This window comes from Maniola jurtina, chromosome 4 (assembly GCF_905333055.1).
Source record: "Maniola jurtina chromosome 4, ilManJurt1.1, whole genome shotgun sequence".
Classification (NCBI taxonomy): domain Eukaryota; kingdom Metazoa; phylum Arthropoda; class Insecta; order Lepidoptera; family Nymphalidae; genus Maniola; species Maniola jurtina.
Window position 1 is genome coordinate 6,599,329 of NC_060032.1, and position 26,054 is coordinate 6,625,382.

Sequence of the window (26,054 nt, forward strand, 5' to 3'; positions counted from 1 at the left end):
TAGGGTTCCGCACTCGAAGGGTGCCAATGGGACCCCATAACTAGACACGGCTGTCCGTCCGTCTGTCTGTCAGTGGGCTGTATCTCGTGAACCGTAATAGGTAGAGTTGAAATTTTTGTAGAATGGGTATTTCTATTACCGCTACAACAACCTATAATAAAATTTCAAAGTAACCGCCACAAAAATTAAAAAGTGTTATTTCTTGTACGAGCGATGGTACGAAATCCTTCGCGTGGGAGTCCGACTCGCACTGCACCGATTTCGTTTTTAGATTAGAGCAAAAAAGACAGTAGAATTCGGGGTCTGTTTAGTCTTGAGAACTACATTTTCTCTGTTAGGTATTACGAATGTACGAGTATTTGATAACAATATCATGGCATAGGTATATTATGAAGCGTTAAGAGCATTCCAATGGCGGTAGGCGATTTTTCCTACCTTCAGAAGGCCCATGTATTTGAATTCAAAGGTAGTTCTGAAGCTACAAACTCTATGAGGGGTCGGGTTTTGCCGGCGGCGGGCGGGCGTCCGCCTGACCACTGGCCGCGGACGGGTGACGGCGCGTGGCGTCCGCAGTCCGCACGCGTTTTGAAGCGGTCCTCCTCTCGCGAGCGCCGAGGCCGAGAGTCGCGGACTTTACGTCCCAGCGTCACAACTCTCTCGTGCAGCTTCGTAATAAGCTGTGTGTACCGTTCTTTGACCGATTTTCGCGCCAAATATTACGCCCGATCTCTATAACAGCAGTCTTTTTGTTTAACGCGAACTCTCTTTATTTTTTTGTTTATTTTATTTTATTCTTAGTCACTGATTAGTGATGGATGTTAATTTGGGGCTTTATAACTTACTTTAATTGTGATGCGTTTATTTATTGTGATTTTTATTCTGTTCTTTGTGTTTTTACCTAAATCTACTAAGGCGATTCGATGGCTGTAAGTATGTTTTTTTCTTTTTAATACCTATCTTATTTAATTAATATTTCTAACATTTTTGTCATAAAGAAGTAGGTAGATATGGGTAAGTAGATGTTCTCTTAAAAAATAGGTAAGTGTTTAATTAGTATAATCATTAAAAATGAATTTTCTTATGTGTATGGCACTAATGACTTAATTGTTAATGATTTTTTTAGTATAAAAAACGTCTTTACAAATTAATCTACATAGTTTTACTACCTATTCCAGTATCTAATGTTAACCAAGTCTATTGTGCCTTATTTAGAGTTATGTACATATGTACTTACATATTTATATGTACCTACTTAAATATAAGTTTTTTAAATTTTATTATAAAATATTGTATAACTACTTACTTTATAAAATGGTACCTACCACTGTACCTACATTATAATTGACTAAGATACGTTACAAGTTTTTTAAACTTTTGCTGCGTAGCTTACTTAATTATTTAGTAATTAAGTAACTTACTTAATTATTAATTAAGTAGCTTACTTAATTATTTATTAATTAAGTAAGCTATTACTTATTCATACTCTATCCTCGATAGCTCAACGGTTGAGGAGCGGACTGAATTACGAAAGATCGGCGGTTCGAACCCCACCCGATGCACTATTGTCGTACCCACTCCTGACACAAGCTTTACGCTTAATTGGAGGGGAAAGGGGAGTATTAGTCATGATTAGCATGGCTAATATTATTTAAAAAAATAAAAAAATACTAGGTAATATTATAAAAGCGAAAGTGTGACTGTGTGCTGTCCGTCTGCTAGCTTTTACGTCCCATCCGTTTACCGAATTTAGCACGGGGATAGCTTGCTTCCCGGGGAAGGCCATAGATAGCTATTCTTTTAATCACGGAAAAATAAAAAGTACAAACGAGATCTATAAAAAAATACGCGCCGATAAACACTCGCATTATCTAGTATTTAGTACAGACTCATTCGAAATAATTTGCATCTCGGAGATCGAGACAGATTACTTGTTATCCCGTAAAATCTAATAAGTAGTTACCACGGGATTTTAAAATAGGTACAGAACTTACGCGGATGAAGGCGCGGGTATCGTTTAGTATCTAGATTATTTGACATATCAGACATGGCAAGACACTCCATCCGTTCCCTTTCCGTGTGTTCCGTTTTGGCTGTCGAACAACGGAAATAGAGCGTTACGAAATTTTCAGCACTGAAAATTGTGACTGAACTCAAAAGTTCTGTTCCGGGGTTTCGATACTATTTTCCAATAGTTTACCTGTTATAAGTTTCTTAGATAATAATATAATTATGTAGACTGAAGAAGTAGAGTCCTACTCTATACTATCTATGATTAGGTACAAACATTGTGGGAAGGTATAAAAATAATTGTTTTTATATGATAATGAACACTTTACTTAATTACTTAACAATTGAAATTTTTGCCTTCATTCAAGGCAAAAAATCATAAAATTAATCTGTGCAATCACGACAATACTTAGTTATATTTTTTCACCAAGATAACAAAGCGCATTTTCGTTTCGAGAGCCTAGTTTAAATTCCGAGCGAGCGAAGGATTCTATCTTAGAATCACTGAAAACATCACACTCTTTTTTGAGCAGTCGTGTGAAAATAGTCCCTTTCGCTCCAAACAAGTGGGCTTCATATTTTGGTCCCTGTGATTTCACCTGCCAAACCCGTGAAGTCCCACTTTTGATTCTCCGTTGATTTATTAGACACTACTCGTACATACAATAATCGTGTTATTCCCTCAATCCAGTGCTAAACGCCAGTCGTTACGCACGGGCGAGGTAACCCGAGCAGCCTCAGTCCCCTGCGCCCATCGCTCCCTAATTGAACATTGCACTAATGAGCGGCGTTGTTCCGTTGCAACCCGCAATTATTCGTCCCGAGATTACACCCGGAAATATCCCTGGAAATGTGAACTTTGTCCGATCGCGATTTACAGTAATCGGATCCAATTATTTCAACAATGAATTCTATTATTCATGATCTCGTAATGCCTATTTGGTTTTACATAGGTAAGTAAAGTTACATAGGTAATTAAGTGGTTAATTTTTGTTAGGTACATTACTTTTTTTTTAAATAAGATACATCAACTCAGTACGTACCTACTTATTGCAATGGTTTAACTACTTATTTTATTTGTTGCCCGACCCGGGAATTGAACCCAAGACTTCGTCATCCGCAGTCGAACATGCTAACCACTAGAGCTAAGTAGATCAAGGAGACAATTATTGATAACCAATAAGTGGTCGTATCGGGAAGTGGACATACCGGAAAATGGTCATATCGGGAAGTGGCTGTATGGGAAGTGGTCGTGTTGGAAAGTGGTCATATTGAGAAGTGGTCATAGTGGGCCGAAACGGCTATAGACCACTTCCCAATATGACCACGGCTACTTTTTATCCCGGAAAATTAAAGAGTTCTGAAGGGATTTTTAAAACCCAAATCCACGCGGACAAAGTTGCGAACATCGTCTAGTAGGTACCTACCTATAGGAATAGGCATAGATACATAGTTCCCTCAGAATAAAAAATTGTTTCGTCTGCTTAAAAATGCAATCGCCGAAAAGACCTAAGTTTACTAAATTAAAACAAACAGAAGTGAATGTAAAAACAACGATTTATGGTGCATTCCCTCACGTGGATGTGTCGTAGCCAAATGCGGGTGAAATATTTATTACTGGGTTGTTCTATTTTGAAAATATTTTCCTTCCTTACTTTGCACTATGCCATGACCAATGGAAATAATACCTATGCTTAAGGTGCATGAGACGGATCTGCCCGCGAAATTCAAATTTAATTTGGTTTTCCGCAATTTGTAAATTAATACGACAAAGTAGGCTTATGGCATTCTAATTCCGGCAATGGCATAGGATTACATATAAATCTTTACTTGAAAGTGTTCAGTTTAAGAAATTAGTCAAAATAATGAGTTTGACATGAGTTACTCACAAATTAGTCAATACTATAGCTTTACGTACGTAGATATTCGATGGACGAGATAAGAAATAGAAACTTTTGCTAACGTAGCTCTCGGTATAGGCAAAGTTTACTAGTATTCGTAGTAGTAGGTAGGTACTAAACATGTAGTTTGGAAAAGCTGGATCGTAGCAAGCGCTACGAGTATGACGGTAGTTACTTAATTAAAATGAAAAGCTTCTACCTAACCTAGCTTATACCGACTAGATGTTTCTAGTTTGGCGTATCTACTATCGGTGCCTAAAATAAAGAGATTAAAAAACCGTTTCCTACTGCAAACTCGTGCCTACGATACTTGCCTGATTGAATACCCAAGAGTAATAAATTTAAAACAAGGTAGATAACCTATTCTGTTTGAAATAATCTGTAAGTACTAAGGTAGTGTTAAAATGTTAGCGGATCTGTTTCAAGAAAATACTTATAACTAAATACAGCACAGAAAAATAAATAAACAATATACTTAGGTACCAAGCTGTGATAGCCTAGTGGTTAGAACATCCGGCTCCTAATCGGAAGTCGTGGGTTTGATCCCGGACACACACCTCTAACTTTTCATTTATATGCATTTTTAAGCAATTAAATATTATCACCTGCTTTAACGGTGAAGGAAAACATCGTGAGGAAACCTGCATGCCTGAGAGTTCTCCACGTACTCAAAGGTGTGTGAAGTCTGCCAATCCGCATTGGGCCAGCATGGCAGACTATGGCTTAAAACCCTTATCACTCTGAGAAGAGAACCGTACTCAGTAGTGGGCCGGCAGTGGGTTGATCATGATGATGATGATACTTAGGTACAGACAACAGCCGAACCTTGAGAAGGGACCTGCAGCAGTGAACCGGCGGCGATGGGTTGATGATGACGAAACAAAGAGGCTTCCTACATCCATGGAAAGTCACTGCCTAATAAGTACTTCTGTGGTCATGTCATCATCATCATCGTGAACAACCCATCGCCGGCTCACTACTGAGCACCGGTCACCTCACAGAATGAGAAGGCTTGCATAGTCCAGCACGCTGGCCAAATACAGATTGGTAGACTTCACACAGGAGGATTTTGAGGCATACAGATTTCCTCACGATGTGTTCCTTCACCCTTAAAGCAGATGCACATAAGTCTGAAAAGTTAGATGTGCGTGCCGGGATCGAACTCCCAACCTCCCGAATAGGAGGGCGACGTCTGAACCACTAGGTTCTTCTTCTTCTTCTTCTCTCTGGGCTGGTTTCCGCACTTAAACGTTTCCGTCTGTTGTGCGTGCGTTGCCCCTCCCCGCCGAAGTCTTCACTCCAGCCACTAGGTTATCACTGCTCCTTATTTTATTCGCTCTTTATTTTGTCAGATTTGGGTATTACCTAAGTACCTAGCTACTTAAGTAGGTAGGTTAAGGTACATATTCTGTTTGACCTAGTTGCTAGTGTCCCCTACAATAACGATTTTCATATGATTGAAATCTGTTAGGGAGTATAAATAATCCCTGAGAGAGTAACAATCTTAGTTTTCGCTGAGTTAGCAAGGGCCGTGTGTGGCAGACCGAAAAAAATAATTCCCTCGCTTGAGTTCCCTGTGACTTTTCCGACCGTCCCGTGCATCTGGCGGGACCTATTATTAGGGGACCGCTCTTAATGCCTTCCTAGGAATTTTTATATAACTGCCGCCTTAGTTTTTACGATTGTGATTTTTATTGAATTCTCCCGTACACATATTTTCTCAGCGGTCCACGATATGCCTGCGGGTGAAAAACGAGCTACTTCAACGAATTTTATTGCTCTGAAGTAGACGTAACATTCTTTAGCCTTTTATATTTTTCTTTTAACAAAGGAAAACCATAGGTAGTTGCATGTACTACATACTTAAATAAGTGAAATATATTTTAAAATACTGATCTATTTGAAAAGTTGGAAAATAATATACTAGTTATCTAGGTAGAAGTTTTAGAAAAACGTAAAAGATTTTTTTTTGTTAACAAGATTCTACGATATACTCGTACCTACCTAATGCAGATTTATTTTATTTTTGTAAGATGTATTATTTCTACCCTTCTAATAGAGAGAGAGCTAGCGCGTGCCAGACCGTCGTTATTTTATAAAAAAGCTGAAAGTTTCTCTGCGTATTATCCCAAACACAGGGAGGAACGATCAGCGTCTATAAAGTTTGGAACATGGTGGCTTTGGGAGATAACAGGTAATAAAGGTGTAAAAAATCTTACGTCAAAGTCTAAAGTCCGATTTTTTAATATTATCTTCGAAATCATATTAGAAATCACGTCATGCATTGCCAGACGCCTTTAAAGTTGATAAGTTTAAGGGTATCTGGCAGGGATTGGCCACAATAATTCGAAGTGTCTAGCTTCATATAAACTTTCAGCTTTACTAAAATAACGAAGGACTGGCACGCGCTGGCTCTTAGTCCATAAGTAACATATTACTTTCGTTAGCGTTTTAACAAGCCTCAGACCCCAACTGAAGAATAAATATCCTCATGTCATTGTTGAGGATCCTGTTCCTTTTTCTATTGACCAAATAAGTAATGGAAGGAGTTAAGAAACTCTTTTTCCATTTATCAAAATATATGAATCAAGTTGAGAAAAAAGGAGTAGGTATAGTCTAGGCAGGTATACTAAACCTAGGTACCTACCAAAATTACGCAAATAAGCACCTACGTAATAAATATGCTTCAAAAAGTTTTTAGCGGTGAAGGTGAAGGGCTTCACGAAAGCTAATTTCGCGGAGTGCCGAGCGACTTACCTATAATAATTATAAGGCAAGTAGGTACAACGTGCACGTCCTCCTACCTAGTTTACGTGGCTGAGTTACGTATCAACATAAGCGATGGATGTTTTGTTACAGCTGAAATTTTTGCTTAAGTAGAAACTTCAATGCAATAGTGAATACCTAGGCATCTTCTAGGCTAGCGCGCTCCAACTTAGACCTCATCATTGCTTTCTTTAAGTTGTTACGCACAAGTTTTCCAGAAGTAGTCTTGGCATGATGTTATAACCGTAAGTTTGAACTGACGAATAAATTCGTCAGTACAAACTCAGCGTCAGCATAAAAAGATGTTGAAAACTCCGTTTTTGTATCAAATTACGTTTGCATCGTATAAAATTTGTTGAAGGGGAACTTGTTTCACATTTCATAGCCTTTGACATACGAGTATTTAGGGTATAGTATGGTAGGTACATAGAACAAAATATTTAGTCGCTCAGTACGCGCAACTTTATGTACTTACCTATTTAACTATACAGGGTTTTTGGTAATTAGTATATAATGACGACACGTACCCATGCTACTTTGATATGATAAATACAATGCTGTACAATCACGAAATAAAATTATAAAAATTTCCATACAAAATTTAATTTCTTTTTTATGTCCAAGTTTTCATGGCCCTAACTCACTGAGATCGTTGGCCTCGGCCTATCTAAAGATGGCCAACGATCTCAGTGAGTTAGGGTCATAAAAACTTTGACATGATTTTTTTAAAATTTTGTATGGAATTTTTTATTAATTTAATTCGTCGTTACATTTCAGCATTGTATTTATCAGATCAAAGTAGCATGCGTAGGTACGTGTCGTCATTACGTACTAATTACCAAACACCCTGTATATTTATAGATTTTACAGTTTCATTTTGTACACGTGCTCAACGGAACCGATTCACTCGTGTCTTCAGCTTTTATTGTGAAAGCGATTTTTTATTTGCTAATGAGCCGAGTAGATGTAACGGGGAATAAGTAGGTACAACAAATCGTCCCGGGCCTCGCTTCATTTGATCTGACACGAATTTATCCACGCCGCTGTGCTCTTTATTTTCACCGCCGACGATGTTCGCTTTGTCCTGACAAATTCATAAATTACCGACATCCTCGGCGAAGTGTATTTGCTCGGCTTTTATCTTACTCACCCGTTCCCCGTTCGGCCGTATCGACGGTCACTTTGAAGTTGTGCGTATTCATTAATTGAATATGAAACGATAAGTAAATGTGACATCTTCATATACTAACTTATTACGAGCTATAGGTGGCATAGACGTCGGCCTCCTGTTCGGGGGTCTGGGGTTCGATCCCGGACACACATATACCTATGATTTTTCGGGGTAATTTGTGTTCGCTTTACTAAGCAATTAAGTACTTATCATGTGCTTTAAAGGTGAAGGATAACCTCGAGAGAAAACCATATCTGAGAGGTCTCCATAATGTTCTCAAACTTGTACCTAGGTATTATAGTCAGATTCGTAGATTTTAAGTGTAAAAGCCGGTGATTCCCATTGTTCAGGTACTGGGTAGTGGTAACTAGTAGTTACTAACCACCAATTTGACCACTGGGAAACACCGGCTTGCTAAGACTAGTCTGACCATCGGAAATAACTGCCTCTACTTTCTCTACCAGAGAGATACGACTACGAATAAACAATAAATAAAATAATAATGATGAATCCCAGTTCACAATCCACCTTATAAGAATGGCATTCTAGAATAGTATACCAAGTACCAGTAGGGTATGAAAAAGCTTAAATAGTCTGTCTGTCTATTACTTATACTGGGATTACTTGTTCCTACAAGCAGGAAGCGTTTTGTTTTCACAACACACAAGTACGAACAGTAAGTACCTAAGTAGAGTAGAATCGCTGTATTTCAGTACGCATAGTGCAATGCGTCATACAAAGTTACCGCTCTCTCCTTGCAGCTTGGCGTAGCATTTTCTTTGCTACGCCCTATTTGACTAATGAATGAGCTTCCATTTTGAAGAATGGGAAAATAAGTTAGTGTTACTAAGTATTATTTAGCGGTGATAGCCTAATGGTTAAGTCGTTGGCTTCCTGTTCGAGGGTTCCCGTCCCGGGCACGGATCTCTAACTTTCTGAGTTTTAAATAACTAGTAGGTATCACTTGCTAACGGTTAAGAAAAACATCGTGCATGTCTAAGAGTTCTCCATAATGTTTAAAGGTGTGTGAAGTCTGCCAATCCGCACTTGGGCAGGGTGGTGGACTGTTGCCAAACCCTTCTCATTCTATGAGTAGATCCGAGCTCAGTAGTGAGTTGACGATGGGTTGATGGTGATGATGAGCTATTGTTTTCAAGTATCTATGCGATTTTAGCTCAATTGTGATAATGAGTCGAAGTCGTTGACTAATGCGGGTTCAACCACTCTTGAGCGGTTGTATCAATCACATCACATTGTCTATTGTTCTCACAATCCCAGTAATTATTCCACCTCGCTAACGGCTGACAATGCCTGAAGATATTATCTAAGGACTCTTAGTAATTGCTAATAGCGATAATGATAACAGTCATAGATAGGTACCTATCTGTAACTACGCAAGTCGGATCTAATGTACGAGTGAGTACAACGCCAGCATAGCGAAAATTAATTGAACTGGTGAAATCTAGTGATAAAAATGGAAATTCGGAAGGTAGCGTTTGTTTTATTTTATCATCTAGGTTGTAGTTATCACCTAAAGACGTATAGTAACCTGCAACCACGCTTGAGTAGCCCCCCTCTACAAAATTACGGTGTAGTGGATAGGTCCACGATTGATCTAGAGTTTTATAAAATCTTTGGTCCTAGTTTATTTTAAAATCAGTAGAAAAACATTGTAAAATCGCTGACATCTGTAAAGCTAAATAAAACTCTGAATGCAAAAGATAAGGCACGTTGACACTCGAACCCCTGTAAAACCTTTTGCAAACACCACCGTAAAAGTCCGGCTCGCCCCACGACCACGACTGATGGAAAACATACAAATTGTAATTAAAAAAAGTCCATTTAAAAGTCAAATCAGACTTCGTAACTAAACGAGGACTTTAATTTATTTATTGTAGAATCATATTATCATAGGTACCTACTCGTAAGTACCTAAGTTTTGCGCTTTCAATGAGCTCTAGTAATAAACTCAAATAATTTCGGAAAACTTTTGTTTTCGAAATTTTCGAAATCTATCCACTGGCGTGGATTCGAAATGAAACGACGAACTATGCATATGCTCAGAATGAATTATTAGGAGAGAGTGCATGGTTTTCTGGATACTTATTTCAACACTTACTTATTTCAAGTTTGGAAGTTAATTTAGGACTCTGTACCTACGTACTTAGGTATCTCTTCTCTTGCTCATCGTACCGGTCAATGGTCTTACAACATTAGTTACGTAGGTATCAAATTTATACCAATAATGTACAACAATTGTACATTTCACGAGGCGACTTAGATAAATCGCCCTTGTATTGAACAATTTGTTGAGTAATCCCAACATTTATTTCAATTATTTCAGGTTGCTTCTCAATGGACGTTTCCCACATCTAAATTGGTTTCGAGATTACACGCACGTGCTACGAATAAATTTTAATAGCTAGTTGATAGTGAAACCTATCCTGAATTTATAATTTTCATATTTTAAGGGTTTAGGTAACTACATAGGTACGTTTTAATAATAAAGCAATTTGTTTGCAAACCTTTGGGTATGCATAATTTTACCTTTAGTTTACATTTTCTTTGTCAACTTCGCATTTTCCCAACAGTTAAACAGGGTCTGAATTATATTATTAATATAACCATATTTATTTGCTATAAGTTATTATTTAGTTACTTATAATATGTTTTAAATATCAAGATGGCCATATCAGATTTAGAATTTTTTTAAAGTACTTATCTATGACTTTTTTTTTATAAAGAAATAACAAATTCCAAATAATTCAACAAAACAAAATATTTACATAAAAAATCCACCACTAAAAATGGATATTTACAATTAATAATGCCCAGTTCAAGTAATGCCCAGTAGCACATAATTAAATGGTAGGTAATACTTTAGGCAATAGTTACTTACACTGGCGCTATTGCCTTGTTGGTTGACTAGGCTAAGCATTGCCTTTTGCTACTTAATATCTTTAATTTCTTGGATCCAATTGAATTTCAATTACATGGCTCATCTATCGACAGAAATGCATTACGCACGTCAATCTTTGCAATGCTATCCTAATTTGCACGAGTTTAGGCCGGTCACTGTAGCCTCGCAAGTTGCAACCTTCCATGACACCAGCACCCATCGAGTTGATAATGGGTGACGATGTCCTTCAAAAATCGCCAGCTAAAGTAAATTATTTCGTATTTCCTTCAGATATTAGGTACCCACTTTAATGTGAATTGGCTGATCTCAATGATAGGTAATTTTGCAACTACCTCGTCTCCAACATTTCTAAAGTTCCATGTTTTGCAACAAATTCATCCGCCCATTTGAAATGGCAGTTGATTTTGATTAATAGCAGTCATTACTTGAGATTAGCTTGAGAACTTGCAGTGTGTGTGTCGAATGGCACATAATTAAAGTATCATTGTCCCCGTGGTTAATGAAGCACGGGGCTTGCTGCGACTCGGCGGGGGACAGACGAGTCTCTTGCCTCTGATTGTAACAAATTGAAATTTCTTCGGGTAATGTAACTAATTGCTTAGTCAACCTACTAAGAAAGGATGAGTATAGGGGTTCGGAAATGAATCATCATATTTTTGTATTGCCAATTGACTGTAAACGGATATACTTACGTACGTTTATGGAATGTTGATTTTAAATATTTATCATGTCATTATCATTAAACCAAACCGCATCTGGCCAGCGTGATGGAATATAGTCTAAACTCTAAACCCTTCTCATTCTGAGAGGAGAGTGGAGACCCGTGCTCAGTAGTGGCCGGCAATGGGTTGATTATGCTGATGATAATAATTTACTATACTTTATCCATCCTGTAAATAGGTTATTAAATACCTACTATTTGAGGAAACTAAATTTTTGAGACCATTGAAAACCGTTTAACTTCGCTAACTTATGTTATGTTGTAAACTTTTCTCTGTGGGTGTTCCATCAGGCATGGTGCGGTGCCTTCACGCACGCCCGCTACAATCATTCAGTATTTAATCATCATTAAAGCTGAATCAGCCGATGCAGCCGCGTCAGCTGTGTACAAACCCGTAAAGCATTTTTTCCATCAAAAACCTTTCAGATTGCTAGTTTTTACCACAGTTGCGAAATCAGAATTTTAAATCTAAATCAAAACAATGAAAGAAAAATTTGAAAATAAAAGCTTACGTGACCCTTAATCCATATTCCATACTAATATATATTATAAATAAATAAGTTTAAATTAATAAGCGAAAATATGTTTGTCTGTCTGTCTGCTAGCTTTTCACATGGTTTGACTGACTTTGACGTGATTTGTTACAAAGGTGCAAGCTGTATCCCGGGGAAAGACACAGGCTAATTTTTATCCCAGAAAATCAAAAAGGTCTCACGAGATTTTTAAAAAACTAAAGTTACGCGGACGAAGTCGCAATCATTAAGTAGTAGGTATACTAAAGCTTCCAGTTTGATCTGCGGAATAAAAAGTGTAACCTATTTTTAAAATTATCTACATTGTTAAATCAGAAAGCGGTTTGGCCAAAGGATCGGTGTTCTTTTGTGTGTCGCAACCAGTTGTTACAAAGCGGACCCTTTGCGTCTGTGTAGCTTTTTGTCTACTAGATCTGATAGACGCGTAAAATTTGATACGGGAATTATTTTATTAGATTGTGCTTGCACGTGCGCGGCGTGACGAATGCGATTATGTTCTGCACTGGGTCCGAACTCCGACGACGAACAATCGCATTCCACATGAATTAACTGAAGACACGGTTATGAACTATGGTAACTTTGCGCCTGCGGCGATTCGGTTTATTGTGTAGCGTTAATGGTTGTATCGATTTCCGATGCGTCAAAACCCAGGATGCCATGGTCTAGAAGCAGCTCTTACCGCGCGTCGAATTGCTATAAGCACAAATCATAACCATCCTCCGTTCATCTTTCGCTCTCTGAAGTCTAGCCAGAGCTTGGAGGAGACCAAACCCTAGAAATTAATCTTTGGGTTAAAAAATAAAAATCTCTCTATAGGTAGGCAAGTAGATAGGTAGGTACCTAAGGTTATAAAATAGACCACTAAATATCTTATACTTACTAAACATGCACCTAAATATTACTATACCTATTCAGGTGCTATATCTTGCTAGCTATGTACCTACTTACCCATAGAAGCGGTACCCTATGTATCTATTAAAGCATGACCATGGGAAGTGATGATTGTGAATCGCGTGGTTGGTTGTCGATGCAATAACTTACCTAATGCGAATTTATATCTACCTACCTATTTGTGTTTTGTGTAACCACTACGCGTCACAAATGACGTCGCGTGCACTCTCCTTTTAATCCCCCTAGGCCTGGGCTTTTCACCGGATATCGCTTTCCTAAGCGAAACGAGCTAATTGTAGTTAATCAAAGAACTTCACGTGAACGTCGATATTGAACAAGGAGAAAATTGGTAAATAGCTCAAACTACAACCCTCACTCAAAATAGATTCACAAATTCTTTTTGGGTAACTTACGAGTATAAGTTAACATTAAAAAAAAGAATATTTATCTCAAGTCGGTAGGTTAGGGTGTAATTTCGCAAAGGAAATTCGTAAAAGGAAAAATGCAAACTCTTCAAAAAATAAATACGAAGCGAGCATTCCGCAATTTGCAACAAATAATAATAAAATCAGTTAGTCACGCAAAGACATTTAATTCATGCCTAGCCTGAACAGCGCGCACCCCTCGTTACATCGGAAGCGGAGTCATCGGTAGCGAGTGTCCTTGGTAGCACGACGTCAATGAAATTTAATATTCAGTCCACCATAACCCAGTTCTCGTAATATGAGCGTTTATAAAAAGTTGCAAGTACGGTATCCCTCAGAACGAAACGGAGGGCGAATGTACTCGTAGTACCATTTGCCAGCCCGTCGCCACCGCACGTAAGCTTCCTTAAATCACAACTTTACGGCCTTGCTACGCACGCACCCTGAACGGTTCGCCTATAAGCTCCTTGACGATTAACAATCATTATTGTTTTGCTTTCCGTCATACTCGTATGTATTATCTTTGAGCTCTCTATTTCATTGTTCGATTTAACATATATTTACGTCATGCACATTTTATTGGTCGCATGTTTTCTTTTCACAATATTGGAATTCATTTAATTAATAGAATTATTTCATATGCAGCTTTAGTAAATTGAATGAATTCGGGTTGTAGCATTTTATGGGCTTCATAACGTAAATACTCCGTTTTATCTTGTTGCAGAAATTTATAAAGCTTTCGCTTTTAAAAGAAGAAACGTGTGCCTTTAAAATGAAATAGATGTTTGTTTTACGATGAGCCTATTTGTTGACTTGCGGCAAATTAGATCTTCAGTAACGAACTTATCAGAGATGGTTGACAAAATATCAACCTCGGTGTGCAAAGATAAACTTCACAAGGAACGAAAAAAAAGTGTGGATTCTGCTCTGTATGGTGGCTCTATATATAAGCCGACTACATTAGGATTCGGAGTGCGGTTTTCACAAAGCCAAGAAGATATATTCAACGATATGCCTTCATCTAGATTACGCAGCCACATGTCTCTTCCGAATTTAGGCAAAAGTGAAAATAAAACAGCGTCACCGAGACCCAAGATTGTGGAAATTGAGGATGAAAATAATTCTAATGGAAATAAAAATCTCATTCAAATATCTTCTGAAAACATCCACGATTGGATAGTCGCATCCCTGAATAAGAGACCTCATTTTGATGATAGTGGACACACACACCCTATGGACTTTTTAGAGAGCGTCAAATATTACATTTCTGAATTAAATATGGGAAGGGAGAAGAAGCTCAATTTTATTTTATCGTGCCTAGAAGGACTGCCACTGATGTGGGCACGTTGTTTCAGGAATGAATTTGAAAATGTTGAAGAATTTTATGAAGCCTTCGAACAGGAGTTCTGGGGTCCTGACAGACAGAAATCTATTCTATATGATATGAAATTAGGGAAATATGACGAAAAGAAATCGCGAATGAGCATGTCGGAATACTTCCTTTATAAAGTGTCAAATTACAAACATTTGACTCCCCCTCCTTCTGATTTGGAGATTGTTTACTCTTTAGCTGCACATTTCCCTTCTGCTGTCGAGCTAGAATTGCGCCTGACACCGAAACCTACATTACGGGAGGCATACAGTTTGCTCCGTCGAAGGGAAGGCGAGGCGAATGACTTTCTGCCTAATTACTTGTACGACATGTGCGAAGCATTTCACCGCGGCTCACGGCCAGAATCTGCGCGACGACCCGAAGACCAACCGAATTCTAACAGCGTGGATGAGAAAAATAAACGATCAAAATAATGTTCATTACAGATTGTTGAATTATCCACCTTTAATAAGATTTTCAATACATGTTACTTACTCTACAATCTACATGAATAAAAATTATAATAAAAGCCACTGTAAAAAATATATACCTACTTAATATAGAATTTTTAGAAGATTCTAATCGAGTACCAATATTATCACAATGTTATTAAATAATTAAAGTACTATTAAGCTATTTAAAGCAGATTTTTTATGAGAAACTTTCACATAGCTTTGTTATAGCGCCTATGATTTACGTTGGCAAGTACGCAATTGACAAGTACCTATGTAGAAAATAAAGTAATTTTCAGCACTCTTCCTCCTCCTTCCTATAAGAAAATTTTGCATTTCCCATTCAGCTTCGGGATACCTACTTGTACAAGTCAAACAAACAAAAAAACACGAACCAAATCTGCCATATCGTATTTTTAAAATGTAATTGTGGACGTCTCTATTTTGCCTCCGCCATTGATGAATGAGTGAAAAGCTGCTTAGAAGCTTACGTACTTCTTATTAAAAGGAAAGGGACCCGTAATGACAGCCGCCATGTAGGTAAACAACTCCAGGTCTACACCGCCCTGCAAGTTAATAGGAACATGGATTACGTAGCTCTTACACATGTACCTATAATACTGATTGTCAATTTAAAAAAAATATAAAGTACAAGTTCGTTAATAAGTACCTAAAAGTTAGTTACAAGGTTGCCCTTGACTGCGATCTTATGTGGTAGGTAAGTGATAAGATAATGCAGTCTAAGACAGAAGCGGGCTAAGTTGGAAGATGGCTGTTTTAGTTTAGTACAAATGTGTTCGTAGAGCGCTCCATGAAAACGAAGGCAACTGGACGGAGGGTGACTGCGCGGAGGCACGGCGACGAGGCGCGCTGTGGGGCGGCCAGGCGCGCGCGTGTCGCCGCCAGCCCGCCGCCATGCCGCACGTAGCGGCCGCCGCGCGCCTCGCCCGCGCCGCCTGCCTCGCAGCACACGCCGGCGAGCGCTGGAACTGCACGTCCATTGAGCTTGCTCCGAGATACACGCCTGATTTACTTACGGGTACGTTCATAACCATAAATTAGAATATATTATACGTAAGCGTTGGTCACCGGCCGGTGGTTACGACTTTGGTACCTACTTTAAATCTGTAAAAAATCGTTTTGGCGCTGGTTGGCATGTCTGAACGAAACTTTTGAGTCCTGCGGTGCGTTGTACCGCCTGGAATCTCGGAACTTGAGTTTTAATAGTATGTATGCGATGACCTGTTTTTATTATACAGTACCTATTATTGAACAAGTTGAAAGACCAGACCTTCTATGCCAGTATCCAATGGCCGCAACACCGCATGCGTCTGTAGGGGGTTGGTTGATGACGCACCACCATTCTCAAACAATCGCATTCCTCGCATTTTTAGGTTTTTTTAAGACAAAGCATAATTTTATATACTCCAGCTAGGATTGTCTACATTTAACTAGGTAGGTACGTATTTTATATTTATAGAATGGTACAATTAATTCAGGTTGTATTGTAGGTACCTACTAATGTCATGCGAAAAGCGATAATTCTGAAGGAAAATTGATAGAGGTTCAGATAATATGTAGGTAGGGAAAGTATAACAAAGTAGGTAAATCACTTTTCTGTTTGATGTTTTTTTGTGCTAAGTACTTAATTTCTTTTTGTTTTAGTATTTATTTCATACAATTTATTACTGTTTTATAGAAATCAGCAATAATGCTTTACAATCAAACTTAGTTTCGCGGCTCCAAATAAAAGAAATTTGTTTTTGAGAAGTCAGATTAACTATCCAAATAAGTTATACTTAAATACTTGGTTACCTACGTATATTTCTTTCCAAGCGACCGAACCTTCACTTGATGAGTCTTGAGGGTGAGATCTATAAACCGCACTCAGACTTTGCTTAGACTTAAGCCAGAGTTAAAACGAGACAGATGTATATCTCTCACATAAATCTGTCTCGTTTTAACTCAATCTTAAGTCTGAGCAAAGTCAAAGTGCGCTTTATAAATCTCACCCTGAGCTCTTATTTAGCCGGTTTTTTCGTTGTGCCTACGTCACATATTTGTGTGTCACATATAAAGAGCTGCAGAAGGTAGATAGCTATGTGTAGACTCTAGGCTGTAGGTAGAGCTAGAGAGACCGAACATTTGTTGTTATCTATTATACATAATATACTAACTTAAGTGTTAGTATTAATTTACCTTCTTTTCCTTCCTTCACATCTTTGTTTTATTTTCAGCAAAGATCCTGAACTTTCGAATCCCTATTTTTCTCTTTTGAAGTAAAACTATCATGTAGATATAGCTATCCGTAGCTCTTATCTAACAAAGAATGTCCGATGTCCATTCACTTAGTTTATCAATTCCATTTCATTAAAGTTTCTTTATAAGTTCGGACGGAATCCGCTCTGTCTAGAACCGAGGACGTCTAAAAGAACCTCCGACAATAATGAGAGATAAGGGAGGGCAAGTTTGCAGAGTCTTTTAAATCAGCCTGCATTGTGTGGACTCGACCAGCGTAACGGCGGCGCCCTTTCTTTTTACCCGTTGCGCGTTGCCTCGTTCCGCACTCAGATCTCAGTGTTTATATCCAACGACCATTTATTTATCGCTTTTCGGGCAATTAATTTTTGTATAATTCTATTGTTTCATAGTTTTCAAATTAAGTATTCATTAGGATCAGGTTGTTGTCCCTTTTATACTAAAGTATCTACCTACAAAATAGAAACTCAGCGTAAAATACAAGAGGAAAGGAATTGGTGAAAATGCTTGCACACAACATGTTTGTTTGTCAAAGTTTCTAAGGAAAACGCATACCCACTTTTGAACAAAAAAGGAACGCCATAAACGAAAAACCATCACGTGATCATTGCCTAATATTATCTTGGCACGAGCCTTGTCTACTGTCTCCGACGTCAAACCATAATAACATGTCGTGAATATCACCGACTGCGTACACTTCCTATTACCTACTCGCTCGTGTTCGCTTTTGGGAAAAGCACGCGAAAAGCATTCGGCAATTTCGAGAGCCTTATTCGTATTGCATTAAGGGTAAAAATAGTCCGTGCATGGTACATCGACTTGACAAATGTTCGCCATAAATAATTGCGTTAGTATCGCTTCCGTGTCTTGCTATTGATCTTTTTTTTAAATTATAGTTTGAACATTGCGTGGCAACTGAAAATGATAAACACGCAAACAGAAGTCCTATTGGAAATGTTGAATTTCTATTTTTAGCAATTTATGTTCAAGGTGCGAATTGGTACCTAACGAAAAGCTTACGAATTACGAAATAGGTTTTTCGAATTTTTAGGCCTGAATTCTTTCTTCCTACGTTGGTGCTGGCTGATGTAGGTCGCGTAACTACGCCACTCGCCAGTCATACCTATACCGGCCGATTACAAAAAGCTGTACCTACCCATTAATCATTGCTACGATCTCAATTTTTGTGATTGGCTGTGTTCTTGGTGTGACAATGGATTTTGGCCATTATCCAAGAGTGTAAGTGTAAGCCAGTCAAAGGTGATTCCGATCGTAACACGCTCGAGTACTTAGTTGTTATGTACCGTATCGCCCTCCTGTACACTGTCGTACTGCTAGCACAGTCAGGGCGGCGTTGTAGAAAATGTAATCTGCGACGCAGATACGCTACCGACATCAGCGTTGAATGAATTTAGATCTTATGACAGTTCAGATTCTTTTCATCTTTTTGCATATAAAGGAAGAAACCATATTTACTTGGTTTCTTAACCTATCTGCTATATGGTTCAGCTAGAAAAACAAAGTAGATATACCTAATTAGGTTAACTATCTTTTTATACTAATATCAACTAATACTAATACTTAGTTACTAACTAATAAATAAGTGTTTGTCTGTAATTTCGATATAGCTACCTCAAGCTCATATGGTTATTTGAACTGCACCATACCTAACTGAATCACACGTTTTTAAAATTTTTGTCTGTCTGTCTGTCTGTTTGAACGGGCTAATCTTCGGAACGGCTGCACCTATTTTGACAGGACTATCACAGGCAAGTAGAAGATTAACCAAGGAGTAACATAGGCTACTTTTTTGATTAACTTCCAAAAAAGGAGGAGTTGTGCTTTTCTACCTATGTACACAGAAATAGGTCGGTTAGAGAAAGGAACGAATTCCCACGGGATTTTTACAAACTAAAATCTACGCGGGTGAAGTCGCAGGCATCAACTACTAATAAATAAATAATTCAACTGAGATCCAGAAAAGATCTTTTCGAAAAGATTTAAAGTTGAAAAGTTGCTTTCGGGAGGAGGACATCAAAAGGTTTTGGTTCCACGAAGACGACATGTTTGGCGGATGTTTTGCTACTTTCCGTTGTTGGCAACTGCCCGTAGGCAAGTAGGTACAATATGTAGCTAGGTACGAAGTACTAAATTGTTTCGGTCGCTACTACTTAGATCCTGAAAGCGTCTGCTCACTTTAGGAAATTAATTGACAGAGCGTTGTCGTTTACAAACAAACAGAACATCCTACTCGTCGTGATACGTTTTAATTAAAACTTTTGCGAAGGGAATAATGTCTGTAGTCTTTGTGAACTTTATATTTGACTAGCTGATGCCCGCAGCTTCGCCCGCGTGGATTGGTCAGATCCCCTGCAGCATCAGGATTGAGGAGTTGGAATCCAAATTTTGTATGAAACGTGAATGCGACATTTCGCAAAGTTTCTCTATCGATTAAAAAAGAAATGACGCAAATAGGTTCAGAAATTTCGGAGATTTCGGTGTACATAAGTAGAAAAACACAACTCCCTTCTTGAAAGTCGGTTAAAAAAGTAGCCTATGTTACACCCTGGTCAATCCTCTACTTGTATGTGAAAATCCCGTTAAAATCGGTTCAGCCGTTCCGAAGATTAGCCTTTTTAAACAGACAGACAGACAGACAGACAGACAAAAAATTTAAAAATGTGTGATTCAGTTATGGTATCGTTCAAATAACCATATGACCTTAATATGTGGTAGTTATTTCGAAATTACAGACAGACACTCCAATTTTATTTATTTATAATAGCTGATGCCCGCAGCTTCGCCCGCGTGGATTGGTCAGATCCCCTGCAGCATCAGGATTGAGGAGTTGGACTCCAAATTTTTTGTGAAACAATGTCGCGAAGTTCCTCTATCGATTAAAAAAGAAATGACGCAAATCGGTTCAGAAATCTCGGAGATTTCGGTGTAGATAGGTAGAAAAACACAACTCCCTTTTTGAAAGTCGGTTAAAAAAGTAGCCTATGTTACTCCCTGGTCAATTCTCTACTTGTCTGTGAAAACCCCGTCAAAATCAGTCCAGCCGTTCCGAAGATTAGCCTTTTCAAACAGACAGACAGACAGACAGACAGACAGACAGACAAAAATTTTAAAAACGTGTGATTCTGTGTTGGTATCGTTCAAATAACCATATGAGCTTAATATGAGGTAGTTATTTCGAAATTACAGACAGACATTCCAATTTTATTTATTAGTATAGATATTAGTATAGATTTCGGCGTAGCGGGGATTTGTTCAGTGCTCTATAGCGCTTCCTTCACGATTGAGTGTTCCTTCCGCCAAGGTGACCCACGAATACAACGATGCACTTTGAAAAACTGAGAACACGCTTAAGGTGCACCACCACCAAGCTAATTGCTAAAAACTTTATAATACTTAGCGCTCATTTTTTCTTAAACGGTCGTGTTTTAAAGACTTGTGTTGTTTAAGAAACATAATAATGATTTTATAATCTATTTAAAGAGGTACAAACCATTTTCTTTTTGTAAAAAGATAACAAAGCTTGACCTAAGTCTATTCATTGTCGATTTTTATCGTGCTTCGTGGATAGCCATGGCGGGAGGGATAGCATGAAGGATGTGAATAAAGCGCTATAGATCACTCAGCAAATCTCTGCCGACGACGTCTGGATTTGTACGTTATCTCAAGTCCGTCAAATTAAAAACGATCTATTGATTCAATGGCCAAATTCGCAATGCTATCCGAGGGCTCAGTGAATCTGACAAAAGATTTAATTACACGCATGAATCAAACGTGCTGGGCCCTGGGCAGGATGGTAGAGGCCCAGGGGGCTTAGATAACGTTGATGTGCACTGACGCGCTATCTGGCGATGTGTAGCGATAAGCTCGCCCACTGCCTTTGTTAACGGCCATGGTAGTTGGACGCCGGGTCCTATCTAGATTCTATTACAAAATTGCTTTTAATTAGCAGTATGTAGCTATAAAATCAGGTCGTAAGCTCATTAAGCTATCAGTCTAAGTTTATGTATCGATTTTCAATACTGAAGAGCAGTGATGTGCATACAAAGGTACATTTTAACCCCATAACAGTTTGAGGGTATTCAATAAGAATAGATTTTTGGAAAAATATTCGGAACGAGTTGCGGTAAAGTCGCGAGTGATTAGAGCATATCCAATAACCATCGATGCAACGTAGCGTCTTCTGAATAGGATGCCCTTTCGAATAGCTGGAGAAGTTGACATGGGTGAAATACGATAATCCAATTTGAAATTCAGTATAAAATTAACAATTAGGTAATACTCGTGTACACTTCACTAATGCCCCACATTGTTGAACTTTTATTTTCGTGTGCGATTTTAAAACGTTAGTGCAAGCACTCCATTTTCATGACTGCAAAACTTGACGGTGACCCAGTTAAGATTAAGTAATAAGTAAGTAGATTGCGCGAATACTCTTAACCTAAATAATACACCTTAGTTTAATGATCTTCTAATATATTCAAACTGTAGCTGAGTGCTTTTCATTATCCGATGGGTGTCTACAGTCCTTAGGGACATTGACGTCGGAACTAAGGAGCGATCTTAGATAGGACTATGGAGTATGACTGTGGATGATAGATATATTCATCTCAGCGGCGAACTTTCCTATGATTATCAAAACAGACGCTGCCAGTGTACGTTGCGCCTTAGAATTTAATATACCTATAGGTACCTATTTATCAGACCGCAGTCAACCAAAAAACTGGGGATATGCTAGAATGTAGAAGACCTAGTAGGTATGTAATTTTTATGGCAGGTACGCGCGAGCAAGCCTATGTGTACGCGATGTCGGCAGCGGCGCTAGCGTGGTCAGTGGCGCGCGCGTGCGCGGCGGGCGCGCTGGCCGCGTGCTCGTGCGCCGCACCGCCGCGCGCGCCGCCGCGCCCGCCGCGCCAGGCCGTGCCGCCCGAACCGCACGCTCGGTTCAAGTGGGGCGGGTGTGGAGACAACTTTCAGTGGGCTGAGAGGTAGGACATTTATCTAGTGTGTTTGCGACTTCTGTGAAATTATCAATTATCTTTTGCAAATATTCTGGTATTATGTGGGTTGGCATGGTTTTAAACAAAAATGTGTTGTTCTTTTTTCGAACCACCAACCACCAAGGACCTAGATATTTGAGAAGTTAGGGATAAAAAGTAGATAGTTTATGTTCGCCTCCGGAACGCAAATTGTTTTTGTGCCATAATATTATTATTTTGTCAAGATCGGTTAGCGGTTAGGCTGTGAAAAGAAAAGGTTCCTACTACCTACATAAGTAGGCAGTAGGTACCCACACACAGGCACTTTATTTTTATTTTAAAGCACAGAATATTCGATAGGCACGGTAGAAGAAAAGAAAAATGGATTCTGGAAGTAACAGAAGCTGAGAAAACCTGACCATGACCTTGATTTTAATATAACTATAATACTACTTACAAGCATACCAGCATAATTTGAATATAAGTCACCCAAAGAAGTTTCACTTTCGCGTGCACCTAAGTACATAAAAAGATACACGCAACAGTTTTTGTAAATAGGAAGATACATTTTATGGTTTGGATTAGAAATATACGACTGGCACAAGATATTGTGACAAAGATTTTATCAAACTGAGCGTACCCTATCTATTCTAACGAAAGAAAATCAGTTTATTGCGATTTGCGAATGGTGTAAAAAAAAATTAGTTTCGAAAATCTCTACGCTAGGTATACTTAGGTGCATATTTATATTCAAATGATAAATTAATTATTTTGTATCTAAGTAGACTTTATATTGTAGTAGGTCCAAAATATGTCATCCCTATGTGTCGTACAAAATACATAACTCTCTATTTTTTCAAAGATTTGCAAAACAATTTCTGGATGCACACGAGATAGACGTGCGAGACGGTAGGATAGAAGACGACTTCATCGAAATAGAGACACCGACCACAGAGAAAACTACCACGACGTTCGAACCGACAACAATGCCTCCTGTAGTGATACTGGTGGACGACCAACCTGCGCCGGCGAATACGAGTGCACCTCCGAGGAAAAAAGGTCGGCGAGGACGCAAACGCTTGCCGAGATCGCCGAGACGAGGTCGGCCTACGAGGAAGAGATTCAGATCTAGGTAAGTTACTCAATATACCAATTTCAACAAGCGTGGATCAGTCTACCGATTCGCTACTACTGCGAAAAATTATTTTATTATCACTCAGTGCAGCAGCAACGTAGAACCAACCAATTTCAAATTAACTGATCCTGTGCAAGTGTCTTTAGTGTTTATTTTCTTTTTCTTAGATATGATTATGACGACGAAAAAGAATATGAACATCGAAACATAGAGTATCGCATGGCGGCGGACGATCCTCGCTTCGATCCTCAAATAGATCTCCACACCCGACTGCAACATCTACGGCCGCTCATCGCTGCTGCCAATCTCATCAATAGCCGATTCGGAAGAAAGGTAAAATAACATAAAGAAATACTTTACAGTATTATCACTTTTATAAGTTACACTGATGTACCTGCGCAGAAATCTTGTTCGAATCATAGCGCGCGTCCGTTTGCTATTGGTTTGTTGGCTTAAGCGCCATGTTTGGACGTGCGCATTACGAGCGAGATTAGCACGAGTCACCGTTTTTTTGGTTTAAAATCTCAACGTCAACGAATAAGGTCTGTATTTCATTGGTGTATAATCGGTTTTAGTCGGGGTTAGATTGCTCTTTCAGCTGACGTCCAACTGTATCGACTGCCATTTTCGTCATCTAAACATTCGTATCACCTAGTCTGAAGACATTGTATCGCTCGGCAGGCGGTGTCTCAAGGTATGCGCACCAAATGCACGTGCCACGGCGTGTCAGGGTCTTGCTCCGTGCGCACGTGTTGGCGTGCCCTGACGCCGCTGTCGCGCGCGGCCGAAGCTCTCGCGCACGAAGCCGCGCGCGCAGCCCCCCTCGCCCCGCGCTCCCCGCCTCGACGTCGACGCCGCACCAAGACCAAACTGCGTTACGTCACACCGAGTCCGGACTACTGCGAACCCGATCCAGCCGCTGGTTCTTTGGGTACACATGGCAGGTTAGTTAATTATATCAATAAATTCAAGTTATGGTTATTTTAGATCAAAATTTTACTGCATATTGCATGCATTTAAGTTTGTTATTCCTTGTGTCCTATTATACCTATTATAGCCACACGTAAATTATTTACAACGGTTTTCCATTAACGTGTCCTGTTTCCCTGGTAGAAAGTGCAACGCGACCCTCGGAGGGGCAGTAGGCGGGTGCGGGCGCCTGTGTTGCGGGCGCGGCCGGCGCGCCGTGCGCTCCGCGCGCCTGGAGCGCTGTCGCTGTCGCTATCACTGGTGCTGTCGCGTCGACTGTCAGCTCTGTCGAGTCACTACCGAAGACCACTATTGTAACTGATCGCCAAAAAATATTTCACGCACGAATCGTAAAAAAAATCGCGATTTAGTTTTATCGCTGTGGTTATGCTTGCGAAATGTCTTTCACCGTGATGTCAATTCTGTTACACCAAAACTCCAATAATGATTTAGGTTAAAAAAAATATTTCAACTGAGTTTCTACGTAGATATAAGTACTTACGGGTACAACGACATTTGGTAAAAACTATTTTTTTTACCTTTTGTTCAAATCAGCATCATAATATTGTGTAATTTCAAGTAAATTGTATTTTTTTATGAATCTTTGTATTTCACAACGATCTCTATGAATAGTATCAGTTTTTAAATATTTTTAGTTATAGCAGGTTTATATTAACACTGACATAGGTACACCAAAGACTGTTATTTTAAGTTATTTTGATTTAAATACTGGCCAGCTGCGGCACTGATTGTAATGCTCAGATGTCTTTGGTGCTCAGAGTGACACTAAGCATATAGTTTGTGAGGAAGTTAGTTTTTGTCATGTTATGTTGGAAAGAAAGATTCTCATACAAAGACAGTTAAGTTTTTGCGTGTTCAATTTACTGACTAGTCATATTGTAAGCAAATCGATGTAAAAAATGTCTCCCTTATTTATTCACTAGCATGGTAGAAATTATAATAAAATATTATTTTTTATTTATTGCAAAATTTTGTAGTGCCTAGCGGTTTTCTTGTGTACTAAATGAAATATCTCATGAAAACTATTCAGCAATGAATGAATTAAACCCCTATTATTGAAAATTCAATAAAATCACCAAGATTATTATTGTTTTAACGTTTCCGCTCAAGAATCTTTACCTTTTTCTGTTTTTTATTAAATATTTTGAATCATAAAGTAGTTTTTTATTGTGACAATAAATGTGTGTAGTATTAATAGAAAGTGCTCTTTGCACCTAACGTTTCGATATTTTAATAAAACTATGTATATAAGGTTTTAAATTATTCTAAATGTTGCTAAATGTATCATAGTCGATAGTGTAGTGCTATATTTAATTTTAATATTAAGTAATGATTAATTAGTCGTTGAACAACGCGTAGAAATTAATATACTATGATTAAGAGTATTCAGTAGAATGTTATAATAAATTGTAATGATACTATAATTATTATATAATGTTGTAAATAAATCTGTACTTAAAACTCATTGCTGTTAGTTTTATTTAGGTAAAACTTTTTCCCTGAATTTTTTCTAT

General features: G+C 38.6%; 2 protein-coding genes across 2 annotated transcripts; both read left to right on the forward strand.

Moving 5' to 3' along the window:
• Nucleotides 1-510: 510 nt before the first annotated feature.
• LOC123864305 (protein Wnt-11b-2-like) lies at nt 511-26,005 on the forward strand. Its single transcript, XM_045904653.1, has 7 exons — nt 511-926; nt 15,963-16,198; nt 22,214-22,424; nt 23,278-23,547; nt 23,718-23,883; nt 24,232-24,494; nt 24,664-26,005. The coding sequence occupies exons 1-7, from the start codon at nt 853-855 to the stop codon at nt 24,839-24,841; spliced, it is 1,398 nt and encodes a 465-aa protein (XP_045760609.1). The 5' UTR covers nt 511-852; the 3' UTR covers nt 24,842-26,005.
• On the forward strand, nt 13,402-15,165 carry LOC123864319. The gene is made up of 2 exons (XM_045904674.1): nt 13,402-13,731; nt 14,060-15,165. The coding sequence occupies exon 2, from the start codon at nt 14,131-14,133 to the stop codon at nt 15,139-15,141; it is 1,011 nt and encodes a 336-aa protein (XP_045760630.1). The 5' UTR covers nt 13,402-13,731; nt 14,060-14,130; the 3' UTR covers nt 15,142-15,165.
• Nucleotides 26,006-26,054: the final 49 nt, after the last annotated feature.

Bases quoted from the DNA above. Each gene is read 5' to 3' on its own strand.
- LOC123864319 (XM_045904674.1), top strand. From the start codon at position 14,131: ATGAGCCTATTTGTTGACTTGCGGCAAATTAGATCTTCAGTAACGAAC.
- LOC123864305 (XM_045904653.1), top strand. From the start codon at position 853: ATGCGTTTATTTATTGTGATTTTTATTCTGTTCTTTGTGTTTTTACCT. The intron at 927-15,962 runs GTAAGTATGTTT...ATGTGTTCGTAG, and splicing joins ACTAAGGCGATTCGATGGCT to AGCGCTCCATGAAAACGAAG. The intron at 23,548-23,717 runs GTAAGTTACTCA...TCTTTTTCTTAG, and splicing joins AGGAAGAGATTCAGATCTAG to ATATGATTATGACGACGAAA.